Here is a 16322-nt window from a genome sequence, read left to right on the forward strand (position 1 = left end):
ACCATGGTTGGTGTATTAACTTTCAATACAGATGTTTCCCTCACACTTTGAACACTGAAAAATGTAATGCATGATGAGGTTGGGCTTTACAGCCAGTTAGTAACACAGACAAACATGTATTCTTTGGTGCAGATACCAAAATGTTGAAAAATACAGTTATGAAATTGAAAGTTCTTAATTTGTGTTTCTTCAGATTGTATTGCAATAGACCCCATAAAGTTATCCTACAACTGATTTTTATATTGTACTGTATGGATGGTAGCTACAGGACATGCTTTGAATTCATAAGATTTAACAATACAGTGTTAGGGACAGATCAGATGACCAGAGAGTTGAGACTTGACTTGAACTCCCAAAAAATGACTTATGAACATCTCTTAGGGGGAGTTACCATTCATATAAAGCAAGTATTATTTGGATTAATAAAAAACAAACTGAGTCAATGTGTTGTTTGACCTCCATTGTGTGAATAAATACAAATTTGGCTTTTAATCTGTAAATTTGTATTTATGAATATGAAATTCAGCCAGTAGAATTAAAAGACACAAAATGACTCTTTTTGTGATTTATATTGGATTAATTAATTTATATGTATTGCATATGGTCAAAAACATACATAGTATGTACAGTGTGAGAAGAAAGCATCGTATTATATAACAAATTATTTAGCAATTCATTTTGAAGTAGCATATTCAACACATCCCTCTACTGAAGCCAGAATGATTTCACTGACCAATGGAGGTCAGTAATAGAGGAAATGTAATACTAATTCTACTTCTATCACTGTAGATAATATGTAGGTTTATGTTGGATTCTGTCATGAAGAACATTTAGCACAACATAAACTAAACTTTGATACAGCCACCAAGTACAGCTGTGTGTCCCACTTCAGTTTAAATACGTGTTTGCTACGATGGTGGTGATAAACAATTCATTAACATCCTGGGCAGGATTAGGGTGATGATAAAGCATGATGACAACCTTCTTGTCAGTGCAACACTATTAAAACAAATAAAATATTGAATATTGAAGAAAAGAGCTCCATTCTCTGCTGCAGGTGAGTCTGCGATTCTTGGTTTTAAGGCCCAGACTTCCATCAAAATGTAAAATAAATGTAAAGTGATGGGATAAAAGAATAGTATTTCATAGTCGCCAGCTGGAACCTTCCTCTCTCCTTAATGTCAGATTTTCATAAGCTAAGCAAAATGCCATGTTTTCAGTTAAATGCATTTCAGACATCATCCATGTTTTACAGTTTTGAAATTAAGCCCAGACTATTTCCTTCACCCTTAAATGAACTATATCATCCCACAGATCAAAATGAAAGTCACAAAAACTACAGCCAGATTAAAACTGAGCTGTATGTATCAATTCATGGAGGAGATGAAGATTCTCATTCCTTCCGCTCAAAACATCAATTGCCTTATACCTGCAAAAGTCACAATTTCCACCTTGCCAAAGGATGATTGACAAGTGAGACATCAACATGAACCTGTTTGGCTGAATGCACAACAACTTTCTGTGTGGCACCCGTTGGTTTCTGCTTCTAGTTTTCACACTAAGCCATGATGACTGTTTAAATTTCTCCTAAATGATCTGTCAAACTAGGAATAGACTATGTACATAATCTGGCTTCATTGTATTTCCTGTAATGCCTAGTTTTAATAATTGATCTCATGCTGTAATAGTTGTTGGTAAGAGGTGGCGAGTTAAACCGTCATTTAAACCCCCTCCCAGAGTTCACTGGTTCACTGGTTCTCCACTTTGCATTTTTTATCTTCATTTTTTTTGAATATTTGTTCTTGTATTCTATCCTATTTATTATTTCATGCATGTTGTATCCTATTATTCCATGTATATTCTATATGTGTGCTGTGTGTCTGATATTTTGATGCTGTAACACTGTAATTTCCCATTTTTGGGATCAATAAAAATCAATCTATCTATCTTTTGGCTACCATGCTCAATGGTTAACAGTTAAGTAGGCTAAAGGCTCACAGACAACTGAGCATGTGCGCTTGGCCCGGCTATGCAAGGTTATATGAGTCATCTTCGGTGTCCAGCTGCATATATTGCATGCAACATTTTCCCATGTATGAACAGTGGGAATATAACATCAGAGATGAGAGTGTTAATTTTTCATTTCAGCCCATTAATAGCTTCAGTAGACACGTAGAAAGACCATGCTAATAGCTTAGTTCAGAGCACTGGGGTGGAGTGTGTGTGTGTGTGTGTAAATGTGTGTGTGTGTGTGTGTGAGAGAGAGAGAGAGAGAGAGAGAGAGAGAGAGAGAGAGAGAGATATTATAGAGCTTCGTGTAATTGGAAGGACAGTTAGGAAAGCCCATTCAGCATTTAACTGGGAAATCCCAGGCACTGGTTTGGAAGAGGGGGAGGATTGTGGGAATAATTTTGGGGAGAACCCTGTGCTCAAAGGGTGAAGGGGCGGTGTTGTGAGCACACACAGCATGTAGCAACGTGTCTGTGTGTGTGTGTGTGTGTGTGTGTGTGTGTGCATGCATTGAGGAGTAATTGTGGGTTTAATGTATTTATAGTGATTTATGTTGGGTGTGTATGTGTGTTCTGGTATGTCTGCATGCGTGTGTGTATGTGTGTGCGCAGCTGTGGCATGCAAAAGAAGGCCAGGGCCCCCGAGACAAATGTGGCCGCTACCCGATCGGTTGCCATAGCGACGGGGAGATGGGAAAGGCTCTGCTGGAATTGCCATTAAAATGGAGAGCAGCACACCACCACTGCATGCCTGCACACATACACACCCAATGTATTGAGGAGACAAATTGCATTGAGACAAAGCAAGCAATGAAATCTAACACACACACACACACACACACACACACACACACACATACACACACACACACACACACATATACACACACACAGTTGTAGGGTTCTTCTGCATCAGTAGCATTGTTGTGGTGTTTATCAAATGAGAGATGTGATTGGTGTGTTGAAACGCAGCCACAACTACAACATCAATATTACAATTAACGGCTTGTAATTCCCCTGGGCAAAGTTGTGTGTGTGTGTGTAATAATGGGACAATATTAAAATATTGCTAGAATCAGTAGGATAGCTTGTGAATGATTTGACCAATGCAATATAGTCTCTCTCTCACTCACTCATATCTTTGTGAATGTATTGAGAGTCAGCACATTTTTGGAAAGCAAAGACATGTTTGAGGGTTAAGACTTGGTTTTAGAGTTGAGAAATTAGGTTTAGGTTAAAGCTTTCTTGGTAAGACCCCCTACATAGCAGCCCGATTGCTTGAGGTTAGGCATTGAGTGGTTAATGTCAGGATAGCCTAACCCTAACCATTTAAGGTCAATGCCTGTCAATGGGTTTTTTGAATCGGTTTTTGGTTAGATGCCCATAATAAGATCTGTAATTAACAAAAAAAAAAAATCAGAAGCCATTGGAAACTAGTGGTGGTGACGTATTACAGTATTTCTGAATTGCTAAAACACATTTTTTGAATGTTTCTCTCGCTTTCTCAAAACCTTAAACACAAATCACCAAACTTAAGCTACACTGTCAAAACCTTTGACTTGTCTTGCTATATCAAACAATTGCTTCAGAACTATGTTATCTTTACCCAAAACCAAACACTGTTTTCAGATAACACACATGTCCAGCTAATGCATAAACACTACACAGCAGTCATTACACACTACAGAGATAAATGCAAAACACTGCACTCAGGGCAGAGCAGGGGGGATATTATATTTATTATGAAGTACTTGCAAAATACTGCACACATAAATGTAGTCACAAACAAAATAAGCAATGTCTTGGAATCATTCTGCCTCAGCATCATGCCTGTGGGGATGGTCAGGCCACAGGACCTCATCAACGTCACAGGCAATCCTGTCCCTTGCTAAACAACGGGGAAAGAATCCTTTAGCATGCCGAATCCAACCTTGAATCGCTTCCACTCCAGTGTTGTCACATGCGGCATCCATTGACTGAATGAGATTTTCCTTGCATAAGGATTTCTGTCAGACCTTCCACCTCCATGCAGAAAAAAAATGATTCAATGGGATTAAGGAAGGGCGAGTATGGTGGGAGGCACACATTTATAAAATGTGGGTTATTTTCAAACCACTCACGAATTCTAGGACCACGGTGAAAGTTCACATTGTCCCAGATTACCACATACATGGGATGCTCTGCCTGCTCATCACCTCTCTGTTCACGTCTCAGTAGTGCTTCCTGTAGAGCATACAGAAACGTCATAAGATGGGCAGTGTTGTAAGGCCCTACAGTCACATGGCGGTGAATAACCCCGTAGCTGCTGATGGCAGCACATATGGTCACGTTGCCACCACGCTGCCCTGGCAACTCTACAATGGCACGTTGACCAATAATGTTGCAGCCTCTCCTTCTCCTCTTAAGATTAAAGCCAGCTTCATCCAAGAAGATGCACTCATGAGGCCTCTCCATGGAATCCAGTTGAAACATTCTCTATAGAAATGAACAAAAATTTATTTTTGAAGTAACGTAAATGACATAGCATTTCAGGCTTCATGCCTCTGTATACATGTGCTGCATTACATTCAACACAGTAAAGATGTACAGTAACTCAATAGTGCTATATAATCTCTGGACATGATTACTTACTTGTACATATTGATATCGTAGCTCTTTTACCCTTTCAGAATTTCTCTCAAATGGTACTCTGTAGGCTTGTTTGAGACTTATCAGGTTGCGTTTCAGGACATGGTCAATTGTGGAGAGACTCACGCTGTTGATTCCTTCAAAATTCACGTTGTCTTCCTCAACTCGCTGTTGTATTTCACGCAGACGAATGAGATTATTTTGAAGGCCCATATTGACAATAATGGTCTCCTGCTGTTGTGAGAACATACCTCTCCTTCCACCGGCATGTGGCAGTCTTTCAATTCTAGCAAATAAAACCTCTTGTTAGAATTGTACAGACAGGCCTAATGCATTGAAATGTCACCAAATATGTACAATACATAAAATACTATTATACAAGTATATCACTGCAAGAAAAGGCCCAATTTTTAGAGCTATGTTACAGTAATTTACTGAGACGTTCCACGACTGTACATATAAGTTTGAGGGACCACAAATGATAGTACACTTACTTACTACACTTGTTCTCTTCTCTGAATGTCCTGACAATGGGGGCCACAGAGAACCTGCTTATATTTGGTTGAACACGTAGTCCTGCGTCCCTCATACTCATTCCATGAACCAGAACATGGTGTATGATTTTTGCTCTAATTTCATTGGAAATGATGGCTCTTGTTCCTCCTCCTCCTCCTCCTCCTCCTCCTCCATTTCTTCCTTCTCCTCGTCCTCTTCCACTTCCACTTCCACTTCCTCTTCCACTTCCACTTCCACTTCCACTTCCACTTCCACTTCCACTTCCACTTCCACCTTCTCTCCTGCCCTCCATTGTGAAAATCACACATGCCATTTGGATTTGACATGGCTTTATGTCCTGATTACTGATTAGGTGCAACACATTACTGATTTGAAACAGGTGTGTTCACTTTTGAGTGCTTGTGTGTTACCGATGACAACAGTGTGTTGCTTGTGTTTCACTTTTGGGGGCTGTATTGTTCCATTTTGAGTTGAAGTGCACCACAATGCTACATGTGCTTTGTGAATGACTGTGTTTACAGTTTTGCACAAAGAGTGATTCCAATTTGCTAGTTGTGTCTAACCACATGAGAAGTGTTTAAAGTTCTGCAAACTGTGTGATTCAATCAATAAAGTGGTTTGTACACTTGCAACTTTGGTTTTGCAAATGGATTTTAGTGTTTTAGCAATTCAGAAATACTGTAATGTGGCTGTGCATCACTCTACTGTTTGCTATGCCCCGTTCCCCTAAGTTACTCTTGCTTGTGTAAAGTTGTAAGTACTCACGCGACACGTGCAGTTTACAATGAGCAGCCGTTGATTTTGTCAGCTAAAATATCAACCTTTATGCTGCACAGTCATGGAATAGGAAACTAACAACAGTAAGCTTTCATGCACGGATGCATTATCCTTTTTAGTTTAAGAAAGGTTAAACTAAATGTTATACAAAACCCCAGGGCTAAACACTAGAATCCCCAGCTGAATTCGGTGATAGCTATACTAAAAAACAAAATGCATTTAACGAAAGTGATTTGCATAACAAGGGGCAGTGGTTTTAGAATGACTGCAATAGTGATGTGATTTACTTTTTATGGGATATTGCTACTAATGTACATGTATATAAATCTGGTCTGTGTGTGTGTTCTTCAGTTGGCTGACCAGACTCATGTGTTAGACCTAATAGATTCACATCATCCAAGGCCACAGCTGCAAAAATACGGTTTCATAATACTGCTGCTTTGTTGCCTGCATAATCCCTTTTTTCTCTGTCTGTGTATTCCCCTGCCTTTATATCTAGTTTTTATTCATCCTCTCTCCTTTCTTCTTAGATTCTCTCTCCTAGTTTATGCTGCACCTCCCACTCCTTCTTTCCTGTTGTCACAAATCCTCACAGACAAGGAACATGTCATGTTGTTTTTCTGCCTCCTTTCACTTCCAATGTCCTTTAAAAAAGATCACTTATTTTTAACCTATAATATCCATTGTTAGTCATGTCTATACCTTTTCACTGTTATTTGTCTAATTTGTAATTATTATGTCTAATTTGACATTATCAGGAAACCCCTCAACTCATAATAATAATAATAATAATAATAATAATAATAAACTGTATTTCTATAGCACTTTTCTTAACAAAGTTACAAAGTGCTTTCCAGAAAAACAGCAAATTAAACCAACAACAACACAGCCAACAACAATTAAGTAAAATACAAAAAACAGAGGTGTCATAAAGCACCATATATATACATATACGTACATATACACACACACACACACACATTCAAATATATATATATATATATATATATATATATATATATACACGCAAGCATACATATATACACACATATACACATACATACATGCCTGCAAATGTACAAAGACATACAGTAAATGGGCAATTATGCCTTAACTTGTCATAGGCAAGAAGCATATTGAGCAGCAGTGTCATTACTTTTTACAGCCATATCAGGCGGTGAATGTGTTGACACGTATGTACACAGTTGGACAGAAAGTACAGATCAATTTTCTGTTTCCTGTAGAGTAAGATTTATAATAATTCCTAAAGCCCACTACAAGTATAGGGAATTTTCTGTGGTTGCTTTTGGAAGAGTGGCATACAACAAGGACTTGAAGGAGGCTGTAATTAACACAGAACACTATCCCTCTGCTACGACTTCAAAGGATTGCAAAAACAAAAAGATTTCAGAGAGATGGCTCCAGGTTTTTCTGGTTTATTTATAATTTAATTAATGCTGTGCTACTTTGACAGATAATTATCTAGTCATAAATGGAAGACTTTTTTTAGGCTTTTAAACAGATCTGTGTGGAAGTGTGTGCAACAATCACTAAAATAAAGACTGGCATTCAAGCATGATGATTTCAGAGTAAGTCACTGCGCAGATGTCGCATGAACGCTGCCATTAGTTAGTAGAGTCTTCCAAATTTATGAATAAGGCTGTAACCGTGTTTAAAGGATGCAGACAAAGCAGAGAAGGCAGTGTGATGTCACTTTATCTCTAGTCTATATTCACGATGTTCCACTTCCAGGATTGCTCTATTGCCGATGGAAATTCCGTCGGATTTCACTCATTTAGGCCGGATATCTGTTACCTTCGGCTTTCTTTGTGTTGACATTTTCTCCGGTGGATTTCTGAGGACTATGGTTAACAGCTCCTCAGATCTCTGTAGGGTAAATCCAGACAGCTAGCTAGACTATCTGTCCAATCTGAGTTTTCTGTTGCACGACTAAAACAACTTTTGAACATACACATGTTCCACCATGTGTATGTTCCTTCCCAAGGCAAGGGGCCGTTTCTCCGTACGGCGCCTAGCGCAGCCCAAGACGATTGTGATTGGTTTAAAGAAATGCCAGTAAACCACAGCATGTTTTTCTCCCATCCCAGAATGCTGTGTGGACTAGCCAGACCCTCCTCCGCAGCGCTGTGGAGGAAAGTCTGACAATGCGAGACATTATGAAACGGTAGCTGTTTTTCAAACACGTGGTTAACGTTGTGAATCAAAACCAAACTACTTAGTTGGATTAAAAAAAAGATGTTGATTTGGGTTCAAATAAGTACATTGAATATGTTATGTATGTGACATAGGTTACAGGTAAGTACGTTACGGAAATAATTAACGTTAAATTTTGGTTTTACACGAGACACAAACAGTGGTCTCCTCCTGGGTGAAAGTTTGACCCATCCATCCATTAGAAACATATATGTGCTTTGTCAAAAAAAAAAAAAAAAAAGGAATGCGGGATAAAATACGTTTCCTTCCAAACGAATGCAGTTTCGTTGTATGGGAAGGTTATTTTTAAGAGACAGGACTGTTATTTTGATGCATGATGACGTCATAGTCTGCTTGGGTTGTAACATAAAGTGGAATGAATAATTAGCAATATGCAACCCAGTCTCCCTGCAGTTCGTGAAATGGTCACATAATTTAATCTATTGATACGTGGACACGGACACGTTTTTGTGGTTTTTTTCGTGATGGTCAGCACGTTTTTTACAACCTGATCTCACAGAATTTTGTGAAACTAACATGGCCCTTTAAGTTAAGGAAAAGGTCGTGGGTGGGCTTACGTTTCCATGACACGTGGGACAACAACGGGACGGTTGGATTTAGGAAAAGAAGAATGGGACGGTTGGGTTTAGTAAAAGAAGAACAGGATGGTTGGGTTTAGTAAAAGAAGAAAGCGATGGTTGGGTTTACGAAACGTCACACGCGGGACACGATCCCTGGTCTCCTAGGGTGAAAGTCCTGCGTTGTTTGACCCATCCACCACCCCAATCAACCTCCTTATGCAGATTTTCGGGCTTTCATACTACTCGCTACCGTAGTCGCTCTTAATGAATCATGCTGTAATCACGAAAGATGCTTCCCATTGAAATACATTAGTGTAATAAAACGTGCTGACCATCACGAAAAAAAGGACATAAATGTGTCCGTGTACACGAATCAATAGTTTAAATTACGTGACCATTTCACGAACTGCCGTGAGACTGGGCTGCAATATGACACAATCAAAGAATCAAGCTACAAAGTTAAGCTCACAAATTGTACTAACAATGTTTATTGGTCCGAACCAGATAGTCAAACTTTGAAGCTGATGTTGCTGGCCATTTAAAAAAAAGAACTTTACACACTATATCCTCACCCTATACACCCTTTACACCCTATAGGTCCTCATACCAGTAAAACTAATTTCTGCATTGTTTTCCTTGTTGTGAGTGGCAGCAAGTTGAAATAGTCCTACCACTATGAACTCAAGCAGAATCTTTTTGTAAATATAATGGAAGCAAACAAAAATCCTAAATAGATGCGTCAAATCTGCAAATATTTGGGGGTACATGCAGCATAATGCCAGTATAATACCAGGTTAACATCTGTCATCTAACGTCACCACCTTGTGATGCTGCATCAAAACCTGATTTCCCACAAACTATCCACTGGAATCAATCTCAGAATACATTTGAGTACTATTGCTGAGTAATGCTTCATTTGATATTTTAAACACGCTGTTTAAATAGTTTTCAAAGTTGTTCACTGGCTTTTGAGAGACGGTGATTCCCAACATCGTTTATAGTTTGCTGATTGCTGCTGTATACAGTATTTTGTCGGCCGATTTTTGGATGAATGCTTTCCAGACTTAAATCTATTAAGATGTAGTCTTTCTTTGTACAGATAAATGATGTCATTTCAGTGGCGTTAACAGAACAGTGATGTCAAGCCATGCATTTTATGTTACACCCCTCTCACATTCTGGTAATGCAATTCCTGCTGTATTGACATTTATAATGTCAGCAGCATGACATCAGCGTGTGTAGGATTGAAAACAAATAATTTACTGCTTTAATCAAACATTATGTTCATATCAGTTCACTGCATTTATGATGACAAAGCCATTTTAGTGAGACATCGGTGACCTTTGCAGGGCGGATCAGCATCAGGGCTACTGAAAATATTAAGCTGAAGAGATATCCTATTCTGTTTTATTCTGTGACACAGGAATCTTACAGCATGGAGGATATTTATTCACAGACGGGTGGCTGTAGTATTTGCATCACATTTGTACTTGCGCTGTGTTCATTGACCTGTGAGGGGAGGAGAAGTGACAAAACATCAGAGAAGAGGATTCTAGATGCTTAAAGAGGGAGGAGAGGAGGAAACAAAAGATTGCATGTTGTATTATTTATCTCCTGCAGATGTAAGTCTACATTATTTATCCTCATGGGCAACACATTTTCTCTCTGGCCGGCAATAAATGACATTCTTGGTGTGGAGGATAGCTTTTTTTTTTTATCACAGTCCAGATCCTCTGCGTGTTTGCAGTGATCCTCTTCTTTGCACTTTGACAATGAATGATGCAGAATTTAATCAAACGCCACAAAAATATAAAAGTATTAGTTTATTATATTTGGATACATTCACTCAGTCATTTCTTTTTTTGGACACTTTGGTGCCTTGAGCAAACTACATTACTAATGAGTTTTCTTCTCTGTGTCCTGTGTGTGTGTGTGTGTGTGTGTGTGTGTGTGTGTGTGTGTGTGTGTGTGTGTGTGTGTGTTTTGAGTCACAGTGAGCTTTCTGTCCTTTGAATCTCTAATGGAGATGAATGCTGCTTCCTCCACCTCACAACACTGATTTAATCACACAAATAGGCAGCCCGACTCACCTTAGTGTGTATGCACCATGTGTGTGTGTGTGTGTGTGTGTGTGTGTGTATATACAGTTTGTATTTTTGTGTGATCCTCTGTCATCTTTTAGGTCAGACCAAACGGCACAGAGTTTCTGGGAGAGCACCGTAAGGCCTGCGTATGGAATTGCACTAAAGTGTGTGGCAGTGTGTGAACTAATGCATGCTTGTGTATGTCAGAATGTGTGCCTGTATTTCCATACTTACGAGGACAGTGCTGACACAAGAGAGAGAAATCTGTGTTTTGAGGCCATCGTGCAGCTCCTCACATTTGATTTTGGGGTCGGACTGCGGGTTTACGGATGGGATTAGAATTATGATTAATTTGCCTGAGGTTAGCTTAAGCATAGATGTGAGTTTATAACGGAGAGAAGGTTACTGCAGATTTAGGATTTGGGTTTTACATTTCTTACAATTCCTTTCAAGTCCTCAACATTTTCTTTGTTTGTGTGTGTGTGTGTGTGTGTGTGTGTGTTTGTGTGTGTGTGTGTGTGTGTGTGTGTGTGTGTGTGTGTGTGTGTGTGTGTGTGTGTGTGTGTGTGTGTGTGTTAATTACTTTCTTTCTAACTCAAAGTGCATAGCTTAATAGGTATTGCCATGGCAACCATTCAAAGTTCTCTTCCAGTGACATCATAACCCCATTCATGCTTCCCAGACTTCTCAGAGAACATCTGCTCCCATTCAGTTCAAATTGTTCGCCTCAAGTAGTGACGTCTGAGCGTCTTCACTGCTAACAGACCCAGAGTCGGTGAGGTTTAGATCTGCACAAGAAAACAGAGCTGAGTGGATTATTTTCAGTGAGCAGGAAACATCGTTTCCTTTTAATTTGCATTTTAACCCCGGTGACTTGTTTGTGACGGTCATAGAAAGTAAACAAAGTTCATATGAGACAAGCCCCACTGACTGGAGCATCAGAACCATTCTTGCTGCAGCTTTTAATATGCAGCATCCTCATTTTGATGAAGATGAAAACTGGGCCACTCTTTTTTTGTCAAGCTGTACACTCATTGTGCAGAAATTGTATAACAACGTTGAATGAATGAGACTGGGCTGCTGTTTCTTTTCAGTATGAATGATGTATTATTTTCTACATCTGTAATTAATTGTGTTCAGTAAATGTGGCATCGGCAATAGAAACTAGCATTCATGGTGCAAAATGTGATGTTTTCTTTTGTTTTGAAGGATAGTGGAACATCCTGTCTCACTTTGAGCACTTAACTCCTTACACAAGGAGGTGTAATAAAAAACTCTAGACTGCATATTCTTCTGGATCTAATCCATCCCATAGTTACCCCTCCTGTTACCCTTGGGTCAAATTTGACCCTTTGAAAAAATGTCTATATCAGAAATATGGGTTTCTCTTTAACCAAATTACCACAAAAAAAGGATGGATTCCATACAACGCTCTTTGCAAATATCATTGATCACTTTCATTGAATTTCGGGTGAAAACTGAAATGGTTTCAAATCAGTATCCTGACTAAACTCATCCACTCAACATACGTTCCTCTGATCTTAACTATTAGTCAAAATAATTCATAATTTCTGTTTTTTTAACTCAAATATTATGTATAATTGCATATAAATGAGATTTATTGACCATGAATTCCAAAAGGTAGTGTAAAACTAGTGGTAGTAAGTTGGTGTTAGTGAAAACTAAAAAAAAAAGTCAGAAAAAGGGACAAAAATGTCAAGTGTCGAAAAACGTTTTTGACAACACAAGGCTTAAAGATGTAGTCCAAGTGCAGCAACCAGACTTTTAAAATGTCAGATTTAATAGCGGTCTGCTCCCATCAAGCCCATTCCAATTCTGTAGGAAGTGTGAAAAGTAAGATAGACACTAACACGGCTCTGAAGCAAAACTTTCAGTGTGATTTTATTTGCGTCTTTGTGTTGCAAGAAAAGAAGAAGCTTGTGTATGGCAAAACTCTGGAGGGCTTCACTATTGTAGGATTTCTTTGGGGAATTACCCCTTTGCTGTCTTAAATGGATAGAAGGAGATGGAGATGGAGAACCAGAGAGATACAGGGGAGAGGCTGAGAAATTGGCGAGGCTGAGAAATTGGCGAGGCTGAGAAATTGGCGAGGCATCGAACGAGCCGGAGAAATGGAAAGAAACTGACAGATATAGAGAGATGTAGAAACAGAGGCAACAACAACAGAGAGGATTTTCCACCGTCTGTGTTTATGATCAAAAAGATAAACACGGAATGAAGCAGGACAGGAATAAAAAAGAGAATGGGTGTGATGATTTATGGCTGATGCAGATGAAAAGCGCCTGCTCCCCTCTGCAGCTTTGGGCTTTTGTCTTGCCTCACTAATCCTCCCTGCAGCCCCTTCTCTATTTTCCTTAAGTCCTCCCCGAACGTCCCCCGTCTGTTTCCCCATCATCCCTCTCACTCTCCTCACCTCTATCCAATTCAAATGTGCCGTATTTCTGCCCTTCGCACCCCTTTAACCCCTCCTCTCAGATCTTTCCCACTCATTTATACATCTCCTTCTCCCCTGTCGCCCCCCTCTCTCGCACATCCATCCTGCCCTCTGCACCCTAGCGCTTCCCAGCCACGACCCACCCCCTCCTCTCCCTGTGATCCCGTTAAAGCCTCATGTCAGCATTAGTGTCTGTTCACACAGCGGTACGCCACACGTTAAGCCAGACAGCTGCTGTGTGAGTATGGGAGTTGGAGGCAGAAAGAGTCTAGGTCAGCACCAGCATCTGTCCTGCGAGGCTAATGGAGGGGAGGAGGTTGGGGGGGGGGGTCAATGGCATGGGATGGTGCCTCTTTTTAAGAACAGGCAGATTGTGTTTTTAATATAAATTGGAAACATGTAAATCAACGAATAGCCTGTCAACAGTCCATAGGAGCATTTAAGGTAGGTGTTTGTCACTTGTCTTTAACTTTACAACTTTTTTTTTCCAAAGTTGGAAGTATACCACCAGGAACAGATTGAGAGTTTGGGATATTCGCTTTCTTGCTTTATATGAGAAGAGTTATATGAGAAGAGGACTATGTTTTTGCCGGGGAGCAGTGACTTCCTGTCTGTGAGTCTTGTCATCGCCCTAAGGTTACCAGGCAACCAGCGGAAAAATCACTGCTCCCAGTCCCAGTAAATAATTAGTCATGCACTCCTCCTCTTTACTTCTTCATGCCCCATCCTCTCCTCTTCAGGCCTTTCTCCCCATCCCCATCTCCATCCCCATCTTCTTCTTCTTCTCATTCATCCATAATCTTCTTTGAATCAGCTTTGACATCCCTCTCTCTTTTCTTTTCCCCAGTCTCCTCTGTGCTCTCTTCATTCCTTATACTTGCATTTCATCACCATTCTTTAATTTTTTTTTCAACCCTCTCTTCTCCTATCTGATCATTTACATATTTCGTTTGCCTCTCAGTCCTCATCTTCTTCTGTATCCTTTCTCCTATTTCTCTCTTTTAAATTGACTCTTTTCCATCTCCAGGGTCCGGTTTATCCTTTCCGACCTCCCTCTCTTGCTCTATTCCTTCCCCTTCTCCTTTACATCCTTTCCTTTGTCACCGTGGGTCCCTCCACTGAATGTGCCTTTCTCTTCAAGGAGCTGATAATTCCCACCCTGGCATCAGTTTGTTGGTTGCTACGACAACCTCTTGAGCCAAGTTATTTATAGCAGCAGATCGGCATGACTCCCGCACAATACTGGCTGTGTGTGGACGTGTTTTTTTTGTTTGTTTTTTATACATTTGGGCCTGTGTGTGAAATTTCTTTTCAGAGTTTTGAATCTCAGTTGAGAATCCAGAATCCAAAATGCATATGAATGCATATACTATATATGGATATGTCTGATTGCATTTCCATTTCAGTTAAATACAACTTTCTTGTAGATGTATTGCTGGATTTCATTTGATGCTAACTATTTTTTGGAGGTATTTACTGACCAACAACAGCTGGCTTAACCCCAGTGACTGCAATTCCAATCCTCCAACACATCTATCCATTAATGTAGACTTACCCATGGCTAACATTAGCAAGCTAAACTATGAGGAAGCAAGATGTAAATTTCATTCACCTGCAACTAGCGAACTGCCCCATGAATGCCTCTTTTTCCCCCAAAAGCTGTCTGCTACTTTCAGCACCATGGACAATGCCATGATTTTATCAGTACACAGCACAATAAGGCAACTGATATTTAGAGCCATGGCCGGGTCCATGAACTCTAACTTGCACAAACCTCGGTCGCATAAAGAATCAATGTGTCAGGCAGTCTAGATTAGAACATATTCAACTGAACAACCCCTCTACCCCTGCATTTCTCTGTTATTAGGGGATGGAGAGGAGGGGGGATGACGGGTTAACAAGGTGCATGCATTTTGGTCATTTTGCTAACAAGAGGAATGGCTGTTCGCTCAAATCTCCTGTAGGCATTTCCCATCAGGCTCCTTTTGTGCCATGCTCTACCTATTGAGTGATATTTGATATTATTTGTACTGTATGCATAGAAAAAAAGTGCTCTGACCAAGTTAATGGGAACAGCCAGGCACAACATCCTTTGTAACAGTTTTGACTATTTAATAAGCTATCCACTTTGAGTTGAATGACATCAGATCCACACTTTAAATTGCTCTTCATTTTTGATGATTTTTTGTTAATCAACTTAGTTTGCAATAGTCACAAACTGGCCACCCTGCTTGTGTGCACATGCCCAATGTCAATTCCATGGCTGTTGTATTTCTCTCTTACTGTAACACAGGACACTAAAACACTTTTGATGCAAATGCTGCAAGCCGCTGGAGCTTTCTCATTTCACCTTAAAGTTGAAAAGATGACAGCGAAGCAGATGGAGGTGTATCTAACAGAAGATTGTGATGAGTCTGGCGGACAAAAATAATCATGAACAGTGAGTTGTAGCATCCCTTTAAAACTCATGACTGCCGGTAATAACGCTTCATCACAGATTGATACCTTTGTGGATCTGAGGGAATATATTTCCAGAAAAGCAAGCAACTGTGTTGACGCAGTAGTAGTGTCAAGGAAAAGGGGAATCTCTAGGTAGCACTGGAGACAGACAGTAGTACATTTAAAACCTCTCATTGTCTGATCTTTAGGCTGTGTGTGTACAGCATGTGTGTGTGTGTGTGTGTGTGAGTGTGTGAATGGCCGCTTCCAAGTCTATCCAGCAACATTGATCACAGCCAAGGCCGGTGCTTCGCAGCCAGCCTGTGATGTTACCATGGAAATGAGCCCACCGCTTAGGAGCCGCCGAGAAACCAAACACCCTCCGATCAATAAGCTTCTTGAATAATGGGGCCGTAGACACACAAAACACAGACACACACAGATACACAGCAGTCTCAGCACGACTCTGAAGCCCCATCAATAAGTAGATTCAGCCACTTATTCAGATACAGTACAGTGACGAGAAAGAGTGAGGAAGAGTCTTTTGAAACCAACTGAGACACTTAACTGAGTGCCGGAGAGAGGAGTCATGGCTGCTGAACTGCTGAAGAGGGAGAGA

The 16322-nt window shown here is 40.1% G+C and overlaps 1 protein-coding gene across 1 annotated transcript; it reads right to left on the minus strand.

The window, feature by feature from the left end:
* Positions 1-3793: 3793 nt before the first annotated feature.
* LOC116048877 lies at positions 3794-5832 on the minus strand. The gene is made up of 3 exons (XM_031298161.2): positions 5141-5832; positions 4641-4923; positions 3794-4484 (listed from the first exon to the last, which is right to left on the minus strand). Exons 1-3 carry the CDS (start codon positions 5464-5466, stop codon positions 3966-3968), a joined length of 1128 nt encoding a protein of 375 aa, XP_031154021.1. The 5' UTR covers positions 5467-5832; the 3' UTR covers positions 3794-3965.
* Positions 5833-16322: the final 10490 nt, after the last annotated feature.

This window comes from Sander lucioperca, chromosome 1 (assembly GCF_008315115.2).
Source record: "Sander lucioperca isolate FBNREF2018 chromosome 1, SLUC_FBN_1.2, whole genome shotgun sequence".
Taxonomy (NCBI): domain Eukaryota; kingdom Metazoa; phylum Chordata; class Actinopteri; order Perciformes; family Percidae; genus Sander; species Sander lucioperca.